Raw genomic sequence first — 21454 nt, 5'->3', positions numbered from 1 at the left:
AACAGAATGATTAGCGGGAGATTAAACAAATTGTGTATAAATTTCCAAATTTATCTCCCGCGAACCCCATGACTGATCTTGTTTTGCGTTGTTGATAGTGATCGTTGACCTTTGACCTCACTGTTTTTAGTAATTTAAAGAAAAAACACAATTTGTATGTGTATTTGCCATACTTGGTTGTAATTTCAGTCACAATTTTGTGGAGTGTGCTGTTGGGGTCAAAGGTCAATGATTGTCGTCAACCAATACAGGTATTATATATGTACTATTATTATTTGTAATAAAGAATGTCACTGATGATGATAACTCTATTGTATCCATTTATGAAAAAAATTATAAAAAAGTGTGCATTGAAATAAATGGACACCATTTGTGAATGTAAAACGTTGCAGTGTGTTAGTTTGTCTGGTGTGAAAATTTCATGACTTCGAGCAGCTGAATTTCATCTTCCAAGTAATGCACGGTTCCGCCATGATGCAAGGAGAGCATCGAACTGGCATGACATGAATTACATACATAACTTTACACAATGTTATACAACTGATTCAATTCCCATTCATGCATGCTGCCAGATCGAGGCTCTCCTCGCACATTGCGGAACCAGCCCTCGAATTAAGGATCTGAAAGGGCACAGCAACTTTTTTAGGGCAAGTTGATAATTGCCTTGGATTATCACTGAAAAGGCAAGGCAGCACCGCAGTTTGTAATATTTCAAGAGGGCATCATGGCAACTGTTTAAAATTTGAGAAGGGCACCAAGGCAATTTCTCAAAAGTGAAGAAAACACACACAAACATAGATAGATGAGTTTATAGTGAATGGGCAAGGCTGGGGCACCGACAGCAACTTCATTAGAGGGCACGGCAAGTGACTGCCTTGGGTAAAGGACATATTTTGAGGGCATTACGGCAGTGGGGATGGGCACCCACGGCAAAATGCCATGGGTGCCGTGGGTTAATTCGAGGGCTGTGCGGAACCATGCAATAGGTGAATGGTTGGTGCCAGGCCATTTTTGACACTCATGGAATATTGTGCCCCTTTCTCTTTTTCTCTATCAATACTTGGATCACAGTAACCAAATAAATAATTCAAAACTCAGTTTTATATATTTGGAGTTTATTTTCACACTGCTGGTACAAGGTATTTACACATTTTCATGGACGGAATGAGTCATTTTCGGAAATATGGACGGATTATTATTACTACTTATAGCCTGGCTGAATCAGATTGCATCACCAAGAAACCTCTCAATAAGTGATGAAACTTTTTACCCCCCCTCAAAAAATCCTCATGGTTCATCACAAAATTCAGTGATTTTCAAGAGAAAAAACTGACTGATGAATAAAATATGTACAACCTTTTTATATATCACATATCTATAATACCTGTACAATATGAATGTAGTAATAATTATTTCGACTTATAAAATACAGGCTGCATTGAAAGTCTGCTTCCAAATTTATTTTTGGATCCTCTTTGAATAACCTTTAATATCATAAATCTACACAAAGTATGTTGCATTTTAATAATCATTGACACATACAGCCTGTATATCTATATTGTGTTTTTAGAAGCAGATCTGTTTGAATTTTGAAATGTTACTTAATTTGCTATTCCAGTTGAAATCCATACACCCCTATGGAAGATTTGATCTTCAAATTGAGTTACCTGAATGGGCAACTCCATTTAATATCTGCACTCTTCCATGTCTTTCATAGGGGGTGTATGGATATCAACTGGAATGACCCAATACATCAACTAAAAGATGGCCACTAATACACTCTTCAGATTGTTTTAACTTTGGCAGACGGCTGAATTCGGATTCGTCTTTTTGTTAAATTCATATCACGCATGAATTATTTTGAATTAAGCAGCATAATTAATTTTTTAACAATGATTAGCTTCAACCTCTATGTGCCACCATCTATTCTCTACTTATCACGCTGAACATGAATTTATCAAAAGAGGAATCCAGATTAAGCTGTCTGCCAAACAATACGAACTCAAGCTTTTTCATTTGCGATTATTACATTTCAAATTCTTTATTCAAAACTTGCCTAACCCCAGCTCTTTGAGCAACAGTAAGATGCTAGCTCTTGGAACTCACATTCCCATACTATAAAGTTACTGTACATTTACTGACAATAAATTGCACTGGCAGTACAAAACTTATCCCTTTCTGCAAAAACACCCAACATTTTTTGGGTCATGATATGGTTCCACAAGTAAATGCACCGATTTGCAGATATTCATTTAATTTAAGGTACATTTTTATTGAGCCCCTCCCCATAAACCCACTAATAATAGTCTAGTTACGATAGGAATTTGACAAATTCGCTGAAATCAATCATTCCATCTGAGTTCACGTCACATTGTGCGATAAGCTGAAAGACAAAAAACAAAAACTTGAGTTAAAATACAAGACAATACACATAATGGTGTATAGTTTGCAGCATTGGACAGAGCCGGTAGCACAGAGCAAAATGATCACTTTGCTACACAATTTTGCAAATGCATCACCGCCATTCGAGTTTTTATCACGAAAAATTTTCTAACTCTGTAATTTATTATAAAGTCTGCACAAAAAGAAACTCAGCTGTTATAAACACGCCTATAGCTTCAGAACTAATAAGTGTTGTCACATTATTTTAACATAAAAAGAAGGATGGTTTATTTACGCGCATTTTGATACCCAATTTGTCCAACTTTGTTCAATATTAACAATACAGCAGTGTTTTGGAAGAAAAATAGCCGAATTTTAAAGTTGCAGCTATTTGTATTGATTTTGAAGTAAGCGTGAAGATAATGGCGGGCTTTACGTGCCACCGTTCTGGCATAAACATTGATCGCTGTAAACTGCAACTTTTAAATTCGGGTATTTTTCTTTTAAAACACTACTGTGTTGTTAATATTGAACAACATTTGACAAATGTGTACATCCATATCAAAACGATGCACTTGTCGGCTGCTACATGTGTCTCATTTCACATAATAGCTAGGAATATATAACAGACTAATCTGAAGTGGATATCACTTCAAATCATCCCCAGGTCACATGGTTTAGGAATATGTTCTCTGTATTCCTAAATCAATTGCCTTCGGTATGATTTGAGGTGACTTCCACTTGAGATGAGTCTGGTATTTATTCCTAGCTATTATGTAAAATGAGACACATGTAGCAGCCGACAAGTGCATCGTTTTGATATGGATGTACACAAATGTGGTATCAAAATACGTGTAAATAATTCATCCTTCCCTCTATGTGAAATATTGTGAAAACAATTATTAGTTCTGAAGCTATAGTCGTGTTTATAACAGCTGAGTTTCTTTTTGTGCAGACTTAGATTATTAGCCATAAAGCTGATATATGTCATATTGATTAACCCATTAACTCATACCACACCCCATACAGAAACACAGACACAGATGGCCTAACACTCCACAAACAAACCAAAAAACAATTTTTTTAAAATTCTTACCGCTTCCATAATATCATCATCTAGAGGAAGATTCTGTTTGTGACAGATATTCTTCAATTCTCTGGCATCAATACGTCCTGATCTGTCACGGTCATACTGTAGGAATGCCTCTGTTAATGTGCCAAAGTTGAGATAATTGTCTCTTTGTAATTGCATGCGGACTTCTTGGATAAGACGCTGGGTGTCACCAGGCCTGTCATAAAACAAATGATCAATTTAAGTTATTGTTCCTTCACACCAGCAGAGTCGATATATCTACCTCCAGTCAGCAGCACTAGCTTCGCCTTTAACTAGCCTTACTTGGTGGGTGTACATTGTACATACTTGAATGTGTGTGATCAACGTGCCACATATGTACACGCAATAAGCCAACGCAGCACACGCTGAACTTCAAAGCTAGTGCCGGTGACTGGAGGTAGTTATATAGACTATAGGGAGGAAACATTAGGTGAATAGGTGAGTTTTCAGGTTCTTTTTGAAGGTTTGGACATTGGCAGAGTCATGAATGTGGGAAGGCAAGCCAATCCATAAAACAGGGCAATGATGGAAAATGCTCTGTCGGGGGAGGCACATCCCCAAATAGGCGTTTGTACATGTGTACACCCCCTATGGAAGACATGACCTCAATCTCCCACACAAGGACTGTGGCTACCTGGATGGGTTACTCCATTTGAAATCTACACCCCCTGTGTTGGTGATTAATGTCATGTCTTCCACAGGGGGTGTATGGATTTAAACCAGAATAATCCATTATAAAAAATTTCAAGTTGATAGTTTGTAAAAGTATTACTTCTAATTCTTACGTTCTTTTGATCTTTAAGGGGGCGCCTTTCACTGGCACTTTCCGTTGGCTTGGATTCGTCATCCTCTTCTGTCTAATTGACTCGATGGTCCTCTCGCATCCGGGGAAGTCACCTGGGCGCGCTTCCAAATATCGCAGTACGTAATCATCAGCGTCTGTGATGATGAACCTATGACCAAAACTGATAACAATTGCACCGATGTACATGTCTTGTGGCCCATAGAATTGTGGATTTTCTGGGGTAGAGCCCGGTTTGGTCATGCGAGTGCGCTCTTTGAATTTGCCGCTGACGATACCAGAATTTCTGACGGGAGGTTCGTAGATGGTGATCATGTCATCAGCTAGTCTGTAGCTGATAATGAATCGTCTGCCTTTATCTTCTGGTTTCACAGAGTCCTGTTTGAAGAAAAAGAAGAATAGTTTATTAATTTGGTATCTATTGGACCATTCCTGTTGACTATTCCTGTTGAAATTCATATACCCCACTGCATGTATGCAAGATATGACCTTAACCGTAGATTTCAAATGGAGTCACCCATTCAGGTAATCCCATTGGAAAATTACACTCCATGTGTGGAAGATTGTGTCTGCCATACGGTAAGGTAAAAGGAGTTGAACCTGTATTTTACAGGACGGAGTGCCCATCTCTCTTTCGTTAGCGATTAGGCCAGACTCCACCGTGAAATATTGCTGTGGGGGGATCGCCACATCTCCTCCACAGTACCCATTTATACACCTGGGTGGAGAAGAGTCGGAGCCTGTTCCTCTGGGCCACCATACTCCTGTGCTTCCATACGGGGTGTATAGATTTCATCTGGAATCGCCCATTCATAGAAAGCCAGGAAGACCTGCCCCAACATTGAAGAGCTTTGTTTCAAAACCCCTTACATCCACTTTTGGCCAAATTTAGTTATTGGCATAATATTATAGTGTGGGTAAAAATACACATTTTGGTGGTTGTTTGACCTTCATACTACCTTCCCTTCCTGAGTTATCGCATATTTCCCGTTTGGGAAATGTTAGGGAATTTCCGGAAATCTGAACTTAAAATGAATATAGAATTGTTTTGTTTTAAATTTTTGATGTATAATGGTAGCCTGGAATGTTCTTTACCTATTAAAACCAAAAGGAACTGTTTTTGGGTCACTATGTTTGAAAAAATCATTTTAATTAACAAAAGGTGTAGCTTCGGAAATACCCCAAAAATGCCATTTTTTTTTTTTTAATTAAAAATTCATAATTAAAAAAGTGAATGAGATATTTCAATTTTTCGTTTTGATTTTCAAAGCATTAGTCAAGTTACATAATGTAGTGCAAACAAATGGGCTCAAATTTGATTGCAAAGGTGGTTTCTAGAAAAGGGTAAATTTATTTTGTTGCAAAACCCCTTACATCCACAAAAGGTGCGATATAAAAGAAATAATAAAATAAATAGGAAGCCTTGAAAATCGTCCCAAACCTATTCTTTTAGTTTCTATTTATCACCACTTTATCCAATCCCAAATTGAATCAAATCGAACAAGTAATACTTGCACAATTAAAAAAAGCTGTTTTTCTCAAAAAGTCAAAAGTGGATGTAAGGGGTTTTGCAACAAAGCTCTTCATATATTGACATACTACTAGGCAAGACACATAACTTGAATCTCCTGAGATTGAGACAGAGATACAAGACAAAAATATGGAGGGTCATCACTAGTTTAAGAGGACACCCCTCCACTTAGGCAGGTAACAGGCACCTACTTTGGTTTGATATTCCACGACAAGATAAACAACCTTTAATGTATTGTTTTATTAATCACATGTTAAAAAAGAATGACCTCACAACTTTACCCCCACCCAGGATCTTAGCTATTTAGACCTTTCAAACATTTACCAGACTTCTACAGCCCAATTAGTGGGTTTTTAGCGGGTTCGCCGTCTGACAAGTTTAGAACTTCTACAGCCCGTGGGGGGGGGGGGCAAAGAATTTAAATATGTGTTGCTATGGCCTTGTCCCACAAATCTGGTTTACTAAAGAGGTCAATAGCCTTTCTCAACACATACAATTATAATATAGCATCTGTCAAAGGCACTAATTTTGCCCGTCCCAGGAGCAAACTCCCGGTCTTAAATGATAGGCAGACGGGTGGCTAGCTAAGACACAGCCCCCAACTTTATCCCTATTAAAAATGAGATTTTGGCATTGCCTTTGTAAAATGTTAGGCTCGATATATTGTTTTTCAATCTGCTGTTGAAATTGATTTTGAAACACGCAACTCTGAAGATGGGCCTCCCTTAAAGGTGTAAACATTATGTGAAAAACTGTTTACACTGCTGAGTCAGAACCTATTGAGAAGGAAGGTTAGGACCATATCAAGAGGCAGTGATTCGTGAGAAACATTCAAGTGTACCCCTTGTATATATAAAATTGTACACCCCTCAAAGATTCACTCTTATAGTCCATATATTTACCTCGAGTCACCAGCACTAGCTTTGAAGTTCAGTATGTTCTGTGTTAGCTTAGTGTTACTTGGTACATGTATATATTTTTACGTGTGCGATCATCATGCCGCATATGTACACGCAAGAAACCACGCTAAGCCAACGCAGCACACGCTGAACTTCAACTGCCGGTGACTCGAGGTAGATATATAGACTATAGCAACCAAAGATGATAGGCTTACCATTACAGCTTCAAAGCGCAGAATCTTGTGGTCATTTTCCAGCATCTTGATGAAGTCCTTCTTGGGTGGTTGAGGCACAAGTGATAGACAGGACTGTAGGGAGTCTTCTAGAGAACCAAATCCATTGTATGGTGGTAGATCCTGGTGATGGAAGAATACATAGAAAAATAGATGAGTTATAAAGATGTCTGCATATACCCCCTATGGAAGACATGACCTTAATCTATCACACAGGGGGTGGGTGTACATTTCAAATGGAACAACCCATTCAGATAGCCCAATTTGAAATTCACACTATTATATGGGAAATTAAGGTTATGTCTTCCATAGGGGTGTATGTATTTCAACCACAAAATGAGCGTAAAGTCACAAGTTGGTAGTTGCTGATCATGTTCTTTGTTTATCGCGCACCTGGGCAAGCCAGTAGTATGTCCTTTGTGAATGGCCAAAAGGACATACAATCATACTATTGGCTTGAAGTGTGTGTGTGTTTGAAACACAGAACACCAACGCAGCAGCCAGAACGTCTACCAACTTCTGGTGACATTACACTCACTTCGAGGTAGCAGGTCATATATTAATCCTTTAACAATTGGTTTATTTGCACAACACAGACTGCACAGGGCCGGACCCATTTTGTTTATATCTTACCATTTTAGGCACCCTGGATGCAGGACCAGACACCTCTACTGGAGTAAAATTCCTCACATCATATTTAGCATTCAAGTAGCTCTTGGTGAACTCATCGCAGTCAAAGATCAGGAATGGTCTATTGTAGATCAATACACTCTTGCCAATACCAAAGTCAGCCGGTCCGTACCAGTTTTTGATCTCGTGATCGGATAACTCCATCACTACTGCAGGGAAGGATGCTGAGTAAAAAGAGTAGATATGAAATTGAAATTTAATTTTTGATTGTTATTGAAATGATACAGTGTGATATGATTACATGTATCTAAAACAAATTGAATTCATTTTTTGATACTTTGTCCATCTACAGCTATCTCATACTCCAAAACGTTGCCGAAGCAGTATAACTGAGAATCTTTCAGATTATTTTATTTTTATTACAATAAGTATATCACCAGTATTTACTGACACTATTGGCAGAAGTGTGAGGAAAAAAACAAAACAAAAACAACAACAATGCAAAGAACAACAAAAAGACACTGGAAACAGTGTTTTCGAAATAAGAAGTAAAGGTGGTTGTCCCCTGGGGTTGTCCAACCTGGGCCTCGGTGTCAAGGAAGAACAGATGATTAATTGTGCTAGATTTAGTTGTCTCAGGCGAACAGAAAACCACTTATTTTGAACCCTGGGCCTCAAGGAAGAACAGATGATTAATTGTGTTTTCAACTGATTGAGTGTCCCAGGTTAAAGAAGAAATAAAACAAACAAAAACAAACAAACGCTGACTGAAACACACAAAGGAACAAACTTAACAACAAACTCAAGACAAACAAGCAATACTCAGACTTACATTCCACATTGTATCTATTCTTAGGCAGTTTTTGTCTCCTGAGAAATACTGGGAATGGATCGCGGCCATCGTTGGGTTCATGTACCTCTCGCACCTCCACTGTGTCATCTACAAGGTAGTACTGGATGATGTAGGGGCGCTTTTCACCAAACATACTATCTCTGTCATCCCACACACAGTAGAATCTTAATACCTGTCACAAAAGCATAATATATAGAAAGGTTAGATTTAGCAGAAATGTACAATTTCTCGGGACAGAGCTTATAGCCCAGTAGAGCAAATTGTAATGTGAGAAGTGCTGCTACATAGCCTAAATATTATAAGGCATATAATTTCCTCCCTATATGCCAAGTCTGCTCATAATCTAAGGACATATTAAAAAGACTAGTTTCCATCTGACGTCACTGTCAATCAAATTCCGCACGCCCTTTGATTGTTAGTAGCACGTAAAAGGAATTGATTTTCAGCAGCTGAATTCACACCTCTGTGATTAAGCATTTTTTTTCTATTTAGATACACTGACTGGAAAATACATGACTTCTTACTTTTCTATCCATGTTGAGGAATTGTTTGAGTTTATCAAATGTTGAGGGTGTTGTGAATGCTTCCAGTGCTGCGGTCTCCTTGCGTGAATCTGTGTATGGATCTGTGGGTTGACCTACTGGTGGCTGAAGCTCTATGCCCTCACTAGCCATGAATTCCTGAAAATATAAAAAATAATAATCACAATTGAAACCAAATTATGACTGAAGCTCCATGCCTTCACTAGCTATGAATTCCTGAAAATGTAAGAATAATAATTACAATTAAAACCAATTGAATTATGACAAAATTGTTCATCTTGTGGTTGTGGATAAGAGTGGAGAAAGGAAGCATGTCTTTCTTGACAGCAACTTGAAGTTTTACATTGTACATATGTACAATGTAACAAAAAACCCAAATATTAAGGGTCCTTTTCAGGAAATGAACATGAATCCCATTTAGGTCAACAACACCCGTTTTCAAGAAAAAGGGCTGTTTTTAAACTTCTAGTTGGTGTGTCTAGGACAAGCATGAGACTGCACTTTCCTAAAAATAACTGAAAAAACTGAAAATGCGCGTGAAATTGGGCAAAAAGTACCCAAAACAGGCTGAAATTAAATAAAGTTGCGGAAATTTCGACTATAAAAAAATGAATTCAGTTTTTAAACTGAAAATTCTCAAGCCTGTAGTAGGGGTCATTTTAATGATCCCTCTATTTCACAAAGCATGTTTCCCTGGTGTGTTTCTTCATGAACTATAAGGGGTTACTTTAATCATGCAAAAACCCATAAGGGTGGTATCTTTCAGAAAAAAAATCCTGCTTATAGGGATATCTTTCAGAGTACAATAGTCCTGTTTAGGGGATAAAATTTTTCTGATACAACACACAATTTCTGTTTAGAGGTGTTTTTTTTTTGCTTAAAAGGGCAAATCCTGTTTAGGGTATGTTTTGAAAATCTCTGGTCACACATTGACGCATGTGTACACAGTGAAATTTAAGCCCCCCGGTCAGCCATGCCACAGTGTATTGATGGATTTTATCAAATTAGTCAAAACAACAATTTTACACAAAGTTTAAGTAAAAAAGTGTCATTTAAACTTACCGCTGTCCATCTATCACAATTTGTGATGTGAAACGTTTTGCCATAAAATGTCACATTGATATCCAGATTGAGATCTTTCCAATGCCAGTGATCACCCTGGTCATTTTTAGGCAGAGGTTGACGCTTTATCAGCTTCCCTTGTGGCATTCCGCTGTTCTCCACATGCGGCTCAATGACAGAGATGCTGTCGTCTTCTAGGTAGTAGTAGATTATGACGGGACGGATGCGGAAATATTCGTTGGGTGATTCGTGGACTGTCTGCTTGAAGTAGCCATCAAATTTGAGAACCTAAATTGGAATTAAAATATTCACAAAATTTTGCTAAATATGAAAGATCTGCAAATAAATTTTAAAACTTAGTAGAATTAATTGTCTCTTGAAAACTAAACTGCTAGTAACACAATCAAGCTGGAGCCACACATTGTATTACATTGTACTACAATTTGTAGCCTGACTATGTAGGCCTATTCAATTTTATGCAATATGGTCACTGCTGGCCATATAGGCAGGCTTCAACATAAAAAGTTCCAAGTTCTAAGATATTTTCTAAACATATCAACAGGTATCTCAAGCACCACTGAACCAAATTGGATTTCTTTGTACTCATTTTAATGCATTTTTTATGCTGATTCCAAATATGGTCATGAAAATGCAATATTCTGAAATTTTTGAATTTTTAAAGAAAATTTGAAACTTGTCATCTGCAGTCGACACCCGCATGGAGAGCATTAATATTTACATAATGTCAGGGATGAAGGAAATTAAATAGAATGAATAACAATTCAAGTCATTAAAGTTTTGCCTCAACTGACCTTGGTTATTACAAAGGAATTTGTGGGAATCACTTGATTCCCACAAATTATGTGTTGACTGAAACACAAGAATCAACTTGGATTTATGCAAAATCCTTGGATTCTTACCAAAATAATAACCTGAATAAAATTATGACTGACCTTTTTATCAAATGCAACATGAGCTGGAATGAAGTCTTCTGGAGGTGCCTGCTTAGCCTGGCCATAAGTCAGAGTTGGTCTCTTGTTATTCAGTTCTTCTAGCTCTTCTAAAGAGAGTTGATTCACTTCAAGGGGAACACCTCCGATACCAACCTCTGGACGTGCTGGTAAGGCATAGCCATTCTTGTAACCAAGACTCTGTGAACGATGAAATCTTCTTTGCTGGAATGACAAAAGTACCGGTATATGATTTACGGAGTGATCATTAATGGATTTTCATAACCTCATTAATAAACGCAGCAAGTGCGATCCAATCACAGATAATAACTTTTAAATACGCGGACGCAAATGCAGGTCATTGAAAAAGTATAATGACCGCGTCTCGTGATGTAACTAAAAGTACGCTCTACAATGACCGTGTTACGTGACGTGTTACACGTTCGAACAATTTACGCGGACGCTGGCCGCCGTATTTAGACATCGCATGATTGCGTGTAGTGTGATTGGTCGCTAGCGGTATTTCCTTGATAGGCTATTCGATTTTTTACAGGGAAAACGACAGATAAAGTTAAAATTGTGTTCTGTTTTCAAATTAAAAGAAGAAAATGTGACGTAAATTGAATTTAAAAAAGTGAAAAGTGACGGTTATGAATGAGGTTAATGACAATGTACAATGTTTATATATTTCACAATACCCTCAAAACAACTGATGCGCAGTCATTAACCTCTAAACAATACATTGTTTCTCTTGCCCAAGATCGCATTAGTTGGAGAAAGCTGAAGTTGTAGTCTACTGATGATGATGATGACATTTAAGTTATGATTCAGAGTAAATTCATGATGCAGAAAGTATACTGTGTTGTCTTCAGTCAGGAAATCAGAGAGAAGTGTTTACTGCCTACAATATCACAGTAGAAAATACCAAGGTACACTTTCAATTCCACAAAATCTATTGATCAGAATTTGCTACCGGTACCCAGTGCTGTACGGTGCGACCATTTTAGGCGCATTGGCGACTAGATTTTTTCTGATGCGACTAAACCTTCAATTTCTGGCGCCAATGGCGACAAACTGTTGTCAAAGCTTTTAATCGCCAGCAAATGCAAAACGTGTACATACCGTACCATCCAATAGTGTGAATGTATGCCTATGAATATGCATTCTGGAAAACATTTTTTTTTACTTGTGAGCAAAATTGATGGGCGCCTAAATTTATAAAGTTAGGCGCCATTGGCTCCTCAATCAGTTTTTGCACGGTACAGCACTGCCGGTACCGTACCTATAGTTTAAGAAAAAAAATTTACGGGCTTTGAAATCAATAGTGATGTTTGCACAATATCAGCATTTTTAGGTGTTTGGGGGATAAATGTATAAGAAAGGTTAAAATATGATTTCATATGATGGACAGCTTTTCATCCCAGCCACATACATTTCAAATTCAAGTACATTAGATTTATAAAGTTTACCTTGAGGACTGTTAAAAAATCAAAAATATCAATTACCGTATTAATAATTTACTGGAAAATTTGTATTACATCCCATTTCAGAACATCTAAATTATTTGATATCAGAAGGTCACTCCTCGTATTTGCAATGCAATTTGGTGTCTCTGATTAGACAATAATAACTGTGCACCATCTATTTTGAGGCTTTGTTTTGGGCTGAGGTATACCTCCTTCTCCTATCAAACACATCATCCTATTTATAGGGGAGATTGGGGTTAGTTGGAACGCAGGGTAAGTTGAAACATTGTATTTTTTTCTGACACAAAAAATTAATTTGGTAAAATACTGGCACCTAGTAATAGGTCTTGTCTTGTCTTGTCTTGATGAATACTGCCTAACACCCCTTTGCAGGAGTCACTCAAGCAGGTTTAGGTGGGCGCGTATAGTGCTATTTGATGCTATTCTTCTTCCGTGTTGTTATACAATTTGTTGACTGCTGATTTGAACTTTTGTTTCTCTTCTATGGTAGTAATTTCTGTGGGCAGGTTATTCCAATCAATCAGTGTTCTTGGAATGAATGATTGTTTATAACAGTTTTTATTTGCTTGAATTAGTAAGGGTCATCCGCCAAATTAGCAACAGCACTGATGCCCCACCAGTGTTGGCTTGGGAAAGGAATATCTGTTTTTTGACTTACTGACTAATTTTTATACCCCTCAGAAAGGATGCGTTATCTCCATGTTGTTTGAAGATTCAGGGGATTATTTTTTGAGTATCATAAGCACTAGTAGTAAGTCCCAGAATAATGTTAAATAAAAGTTTTATTGTATTTCTTCTTTTGTGTAATGAACTTTGAAATGTAAAAATAGGCATCAGGGTTAGTTGAAACTTTTGAGGTGGGGTTAGTTGACACGTGAAAATCGCATAGAAAAATATGGTTAAAAATTTGACTTTTTAAAAATTTGTAACATGTTTACCATTTCTTCAATTGGTTTAATATGGTTAAAAAGCAATAATACAAGCAAAAAGTGCACACAGAAAGTACATTTATCTATACTATTAAAGAGGAACTTGCCGATAATCGATATTTGAAGAGGAACTGATCGATTCATCGGTATCATCTCGGAGATTATAGATAAATTATAAATTAATAAATAGATAAATAAATAAGTTCTAGCATTTCCAGATGAATGGTAAATGCATAGATAGATAGATAAATTAATAAATACAAATAATTATTTGGATTTATTCGGTAGATCAACCAATGGTGGCCCGCTTATTTACGGTCCGTTGCTGCGTTGCTATATCGCGGATTACGCACAGGTCGTGGCAACTTCCCGACGCGCTAATGGTAACAAAACTTCCAGTTTCATCTAAGACGGAAAATATCACATCTCTTAGACGGAACTAACAAATTAATGGCTGAGACAAAGGTGGTTTTAAGTTACGTATTTTGAAAATAAAATGGTCCAAGTGATCTAATAATTTTGAAAGTGATATTAGTTTATCCGTTCGTGGTGACTTTCGACGGAGAGTGGGCATTATGCGGCATGGTAACCACAACGGCTATAATAATAAATCAACTGCATTCGTTTATGCAAATTATGACTTTCGGAAACTTCTTTTGTGATGACTTTCCGAAGATTTTAAATTCAAGGTAGGCCTAGGCATCATATATACGGTATTGGAAAGTAATTTGAGTTTATTCGTTTGTCATGTTGTGATGAATTTCGATGGGGAGTGTGGGACATATAGCATGGTATAAAACCGCAACCGCTAAATATCCGTGGCGAAAACATTTCTTGAAGTAGGCATATTAATAGTGAATCCGGCATCTTTTGGCAACATTAACAATGGCGTAGATTTCTCTTGACATGGCATGGGGGATAGGTCCGTTTAAATCAACTTCTTGCAATAGGCCTACAGTGAAGCCAGCATCTTGGCGACAGAATAATTTATGGCAAGCTAATTAGGCCTACTGGTGAATTATATTGTGCAAAAGTGGAACAAATTCGCACGAAGGCCGCAAAAATTGGCACTTTTTAGTTTGGCCAAAAATGAGGTTAATTTTGTCAGAAACCCACATATATTTTACATGTGTGAACTTGGGGTGATTGTACGGACCATGGACCTTATCAAAACATGGGGGGGGGGGGTTATACCGACCCCAACACCGGAATTTACGCTATGTAACTCAACCTTCTTGAAACCCAATGTTGCTATAGGCCTACTTGATGAAACAGAAACACATATAAAAAAAGAACGAACGAAAGAAATAAAGGAACCCACATACATCCTTCAACATGGAGGTGATTCAGTAGATCATGCCCCTTATCGAAATATTGAGGAATTTATTACTCATCCCGGGATTTATGCCTATGTAAAGAAAGAAGAAGGAAGGAAGGAAAAAAGGAAGGAAAGAGGGAAGGAAAGAGGGAAAGAAAGAGGGAAAGAACGAAAGAAAGAAAGAAAGAAAGAAAGAAAGAAAGAAAGAAAGAAAGAAAGAAAGAAAGAAAGAAAGAAAGAGGGAAAGAAAGAAAGAAAGATAGAAAGAAAGGGGAAAGAAAGAAAGAAAGAAAGAAAGAAAGAAAGAAAGAAAGAAAGAAAGAAAGAAAGAAAGAAAGAAAGAAAGGGAAAGCAAGAAAGAAAGTGAGGGAAAGCAAGAAAGAAAGGGAGGGAAAGCAAGAAAGAAAGGGAGGGAAAGCAAGAAAGAAAGGGAGAGAAAGCAAGAAAGAAAGGGAGGGAAAGCAAGAGAGAAAGGGAGGGAAAGCAAGCAAGAAAGAACGGGAAAGCAAGAGAGAAAGAACGGGAAAGCAAGAAAGAAAGAACGGGAAAGCAAGAAAGAAAGAACGGGAAAGCAAGAAAGAAAGAACGGGAAAGCAAGAAAGAAAGAACGTCGTTTGCAAAGTAGAGGCAACAAATGGTAGGCCTACCACATCACTAACCGGCGTAATAATTGAGCTGTTAAAAGCGATACCAATTGACATGATTACCATTTCCATCGTTTATACTAACCGATCCCGTTTACTAACCGCTCCCATTTACTCATCTAGCGGGGGCCCGCGCGAAGCGCGGGTACCCGCTAGTATAAATAAAAGGAAGTCGCCAAATCTTGTGCGCGAATAGACTCAGAGATGATTTCACTTTCAGCTCTGATTTAGTGGTACATTGATCGGGTACATATTGCCATTAAACCATCTGAGGTTCATTTTTGCAAAAATTGATGGTAACTAAGAGAATAACATAAAAAACTGTCGTGTTGCTATGCAAAATCGATCGCAGTGGCATTGTGGGTAATAAGGACAGTGTGAACCGCGTAATAATATGTCCATTAAAAAACCATACGCAGAGCAACATTGGCCCGTTTTCTGCCAACTGCGAGGTGGCCAAGAAATGATTCAGGCTATCTAAATGCACAACAGCGCATAATTTAATAATGATCTTTACGAGCTTTTCGTCCCTCACGAGAGCCACGCGCCCCATTTTCCGCCACTGCATCGAGGTTGGCAGCCAAGAAATTAAGGCTACGACGCGAGAATCAGGACTTTGCGTCATCAGTAAGGGAACGTACATGTAGGAAACAGTGACCTGGTAGTCTAGAGTGGTGATAGTGCCTGCGTGGAGACCGGGTGCAGACAGTCAGTGTACAATTTCATTATTTATTCTAGGCCTATATGAATCGTCGAGATTGAGGAATATATACGGGAAATGCATTGCACTTTATTTGGTTGAACACGGTCAACAAATATGGTTAAAACTGGGTTTATTTTCCCGGGCTTTTTTTATTGCCAAACTCAGTGGTAGCTAAAATAATGAGAACATAATTAAATGCAAACGGGAAATCACACGCTAAGCAGGAAATATGAAAAATGGGAACAAAATAACTATGTAGAAAAAAAAGCCAAAGCTAAAAGGAAGGACAAACGTAAGAAAGGGTAGATTTATAAAATATCAAATAATAATAAATCAATAAATAAATAACATGGAATCGGAGAATAACAGCATATATTTATTGGAACAAAATAGCAGACAAAAAAGATACGGGTTATGGTTACAGTAACTAAATGAAACGGGAGCAAAATAAAGACGGAAAGAAAGAAACTAATCAGGAAACGTAAGAAAAAAAGCTAAAATTAGATTAAAATTAATCAGGAAATATAAGAAAAGAGAAGCTAAAATAATAAGAACAGAATTAACACGGAAGCGGGAAATCACAAGCTAAGCAGCATATAAAAAAGAAGCTAAAAGGAAATGCAAGAAAGGACAGATTTAGACAATAATGGGAATGCGGTTAGGCCTAAATAAATAAATAATAGGGAAACGGAACATCACAAGCTAAATAGCAATGTTTTTTTTAATGGGAACAAACTAGGCCCATGTAGAAGAAACTGAAAAGAAAGAAAGAAGCTGAATGAACTGCCAGAAGGGACAGGTTTAGAACAATAAAATTTACCTTTTCAATGATTCTACCTTTTCAGTAATTCCTCCCATTTTAGTGATCGCTCCCATTTACTCATCTAGCGGGGACCATGGCATGGCGCTGGTATCCCGCTAGTTTTATAATATTTTAGGCTTCTCATATTTTGGTCCATGGTGACACTCGTCACCTTGTGTCCAAAGTATTGACCCGAACTCCCACATATTTATTTATTCATTTTTTCACACTGATTGTATGTTAAAGGGTGCCTTCAAGGGAAGTATAACCCTAACAATACAATAATAATTATTTTGAAATTTTTACAAGCCAGGTGTTTCAACTAACCCCACCCTATGTTTCAACTTACCCCAGGGGTGGGGTTAGTTGAAACACTTTTTTTCAAATTGGATTATATGAATAATCATAAGCAGGTCCAATAAAGTTTAAGGCTGTATTTGTAGCATGTATGTGTATGTTTTACCCTGATATGGTTAGTGTTTCTTGAAAGTAATCAGTTTGTGTTAAAAAGACGATTTTGTGAAAAATGTTTCAACTAACCCCAATCTCCCCTATATTATGCCTGGTACAAAACAAAACAAACATGTTGAACACAACTATGTGAAAACGAGTTGAAAGCTGAGTTGTGCACATTGGCGGCTTTTTCAAGCTTACGACGATGACCAATATTATAGCATTGCAAAAGTTTGTTTCCAAGGCTTTCATTCATGCATTTAAAAAACAACAGACAACTTTCGCAATTTCAGATCATGGTGCATCATGGGTAATATTTGCCGATAAAATTGGAGATAAACCACACAAGACTACTGTACATTTCCAATGCGGTGAACTGTGCCGTTTGCATAAAAACATCTTGTACTGGGATTTTGCCAATTATTTTGTCTTTATTTCTTCATGATATCAATATATTTAATCAAATATAATGTATCATGAACTAAAAATGAAGAAAATAAAATAAAGACAAAATAATCGGCATAATTCCAGTACAAGATGTTTTTATGCAAACAGCACAGTTCACCGCATTGGAAACGCACTGCAGCCTCCTCGTGTTTATCTCTCGTTGAAGAACTGTGTGACGATGTCTGAGCATGCGCAGTTGCAATATTCCGAAATTGCGAAAGGGCTTATAAGGGTATTTCTCTGAAAAGGTGTACTATTTGAAGATAGGCAAATATGAATTTGAAAATGATTATAAAAATGTTTCCTTTACATATCTGTAAGGATGTAAGTCTCTAGTGCATGAAAACAATATTTGGCGCAATCTTTAGGCGCCCTCTATATTATAGAGGCGTAATCTGCAGGTTGTGCCAGGTGAGCATCATCTCCGTCACATTTAGGCCAAAAAAAGAAATAAGGACAAAAAATTTGTTAAAACTCTTAATTATGAGTTTTATGGATAACTTGTAAGTTGCTTGATTCATGTTTGCTTTTTCATTTAAAAAAAAATATGATTTTGTACTTTCGTCATTTAGTTGGGACAATGAGAGGCAGGCTGTAACGGAAAATGTCATGTCTGTTAGTATTTTTTTATACAAACTTAAGTATATTCATAATTTTGCTTGAAATAACTAAATAAATTTCTATCGACATAGTAAACACATACAATATCAATTACATTTTCCAAATAGTAAATTCCATGTTGTCTGGGTCAAAGGTCAAATAAAGGTCAACAACAATTGTGATGGAGATGACAATGCTGTGATGGAGATGATAGTGATGTGACGGAGATGATATTTCTACACAAATTCCTATAGAGAATCATCTCCGTCACAGACATTTGATTTCAGTAATGTTTTCACACTACTTGAAAATTAAATTCATACAGATGAGAAGGTCTAGAATTGGTAAGCATTTTCTGATAAACTAAACTGGACTTCGCTGTATCTCAAGATCCGGTGATGTGATGGAGATGATGGTGATGTGACGGAGATGATATTTCTACACGAATTCCAATAGAGAATCATCTCCGCCACGGCAAATTGTGACGCCAACTGATGTAGCGGAGATGATGGTTCAGACATTGCTTACGATTAATAGCAGGGTTAATCTTACCCCCGTGTTACATATCACCACAACAGCTTGTGGGACATATTCAACCATCATTATTTTCCGGAAAATTTCAACAATAAGACTTATATCAAATTGATCAGAAACGTTTGGAGATGATGTTGAATAAAGGTATGCTGCAGCGTGTATACTTGAAGATACCCTCAAAATTGGCAGGAAAAGAGTGCCAATGTGCACCTATTCGGGTTGATGTTTTAAATCGTCTGTAAAGGCATCGTACAGGGTCAAATTATTGACCTCTGATATTTGGTCTTCACCTCCAGTCGCTTTTGATGCCAATGTGACGGCAATGATGCAAAACCAAGGGACAGCAATTTTTTGACACAAATTTTTGAATTATTCCATAATATTGACTTTAGAAGTGGTTTTAAGCATTTAAACCTTCTTAGACATGATATTTACCCCAGTCAGTGGTAAAGTCACTTCCCACACTTGCTCACAAAAATACTACAAAATCACTAAAATTCGGTGCGTGACATCGGGACATGGGGTTTTCAGGGGGGTCGTCAGATATTGAAGAATTTTTTGACTCCAAGAAATTAATTTTTCCCCACTTGGATGTTCTTAACTATTTTTATACATACAAAAGTCCATGACTAAGCCAAAAAAGAAAAAAAAAATCGGCTTTTAAAACTTTTATGAGCGCCGGAAGTCGCGGGACTTAAAAGTTACTCTTTTCAGAGAATCACCTAGTCACGATTATCGCACTTTCAGTTTCCCACGCGTTTGAACGGGAATTGGATTGCCTACTTTTTCGATGTCTAGTGAGCAAATTTTTTCAATATTTTGAGAAAATGATGTCAAATTTTCTATTCTGTATTGTTTGGTAATAATGTTTTTTTCCAATAGTATGTTTAAAGTTGTAATTTTGTGTTTTTGATCGCAAAGATCGGATATTTTCGCTTCGATTCAATTCTGAACCCTTCGACCGCATAAGGGTGCCGATTTCGCAGAACTTTGACGATAATTTTGCCTTTTGGACACTAAAATGCTTTCGATCCTTAATTTTGTTTCAACCGAGTCTTAAATTAGCAAGCACAATACGGTTGGTACCACTTTTATATACATTGATAAAATTTTAAAGATTTTTTTCAAGTTTTTAACCGGTATAAGCGTTAAGTGTGTATTTCCCATTGACATCCAAAATGGGAAATACTGAGTCTGATGGACATAGGAGCGGCGTCCATGAGACTCAGCAGTCTAGAATCACCCATAAATTGAAATTCTAGTCTAGTAAATACAACAAATTGCCTGCTCCAACGCCCACGCCACGGGGCTCCAAAACGTTCACATGTCATAGCAATAAGATGTATGTGAATGTTGTGTTTAAAAATTGTCGAAAAATGTTTAAGCTTATTTTATGCTTGCATGTAAGTTGATGCTTGCAAACCTGCAGAATTCACCTCTTCTTTTTTTTTTTTTACCCGATTGCATGTTCAACTTTCAACTTGATCATTCGTGATTGTCAACTTACCGTGGGATCTACAAACGAATTTCCAGGCAAAAATGGTAGCGCCATGGCTCTATTTGCTCAGGCCTTTACTATGGAAATCTAGGGTGCAATTTCAGGTCACAAACTTGAAATTTTGATCGACCGATTATTGACAAAATGCGGAAACCACGACCATGTTGTTGTTTTCTCGTTTCTATTCAAATGACGTCACGTTGCTACGAAATACTGCCCTCTGTGGTGTTTATCAAGGCAAGTCCGTGCGCCAGGCAGTGCGAGAACAGGCTCAAATTAAATAAGGGACCGTTCACAAACACTTGTAAGGGGGGGGGCCTGATGCAAAAAGGGGGCCCTGAAAATTTTTCACCCTCCTAAGGGGATCCTGAAAAAATGACCACGATTTTTCCTTGGAAAATGGAGTTTATATGCTTTTCTATGAGGTTGACCGATAATTTTCATGTCGAAAAAGGGGCCCTGAAATTTTCGAGGTCTGTAAAGGGGGGGGGGGGCCGAAAAATTTTCGCGATAAAATTTTTTTGCATCAGGCCCCCCTTACTAATTAATTAATTAATTAATGTAGTTAATTAATTAAATTATAATTTAATAAATTTTATTAATTAAATTTATTGAACTAATTTAAGTAATTTAATAAATTTGATTAATTTAATTAATTTCATTAATTTCATTAATTTCATTAATTTAATTAATTTAATTAATTTAATTAATTTAATTAAAATTCATTTAATTCATTTACCACCATGGGTGGGCAGAATAAGCACCATAGTAGGCCTATACTAAGATGAAACAAATAATGTTGGTTACAAGTGTAAGTTGGTGCAATCTTGGTGCAGTTCACCTGGAAGGCAACATCACCGTTGCCTTCCCTCAAGGCAACATCGCCGATCAAGTGCTTGGTTACTAGATTCCAGAAGTTCCTGGGTTTCGGACCAGGGACCTTTTTTACGTGGCCACAACCGTCTCACTTTCCTGACTAGGCTTGCACCTGCACAGATCGGGTCCCGGTATAGCATTCATATCTACATACTAACAAAGTAT

The 21454-nt window shown here is 37.3% G+C and overlaps 1 protein-coding gene across 1 annotated transcript; it reads right to left on the bottom strand.

Moving 5' to 3' along the window:
• Positions 1 to 1090: 1090 nt before the first annotated feature.
• Positions 1091 to 20612, bottom strand: LOC140162482 (EF-hand domain-containing protein 1-like). Its single transcript, XM_072185720.1, has 10 exons — positions 20423 to 20612; positions 11002 to 11223; positions 10049 to 10336; positions 8969 to 9124; positions 8424 to 8616; positions 7595 to 7815; positions 6944 to 7084; positions 4282 to 4676; positions 3479 to 3671; positions 1091 to 2383 (listed from the first exon to the last, which is right to left on the bottom strand). The coding sequence occupies exons 1-10, from the start codon at positions 20465 to 20467 to the stop codon at positions 2312 to 2314; spliced, it is 1926 nt and encodes a 641-aa protein (XP_072041821.1). The 5' UTR covers positions 20468 to 20612; the 3' UTR covers positions 1091 to 2311.
• Between the last annotated feature and the right edge of the window lie 842 nt (positions 20613 to 21454).

Source organism: Amphiura filiformis, chromosome 10 (assembly GCF_039555335.1).
Source record: "Amphiura filiformis chromosome 10, Afil_fr2py, whole genome shotgun sequence".
NCBI lineage: Eukaryota > Metazoa > Echinodermata > Ophiuroidea > Amphilepidida > Amphiuridae > Amphiura > Amphiura filiformis.
This window is presented reverse-complemented; position numbering and strand designations above follow the sequence as displayed.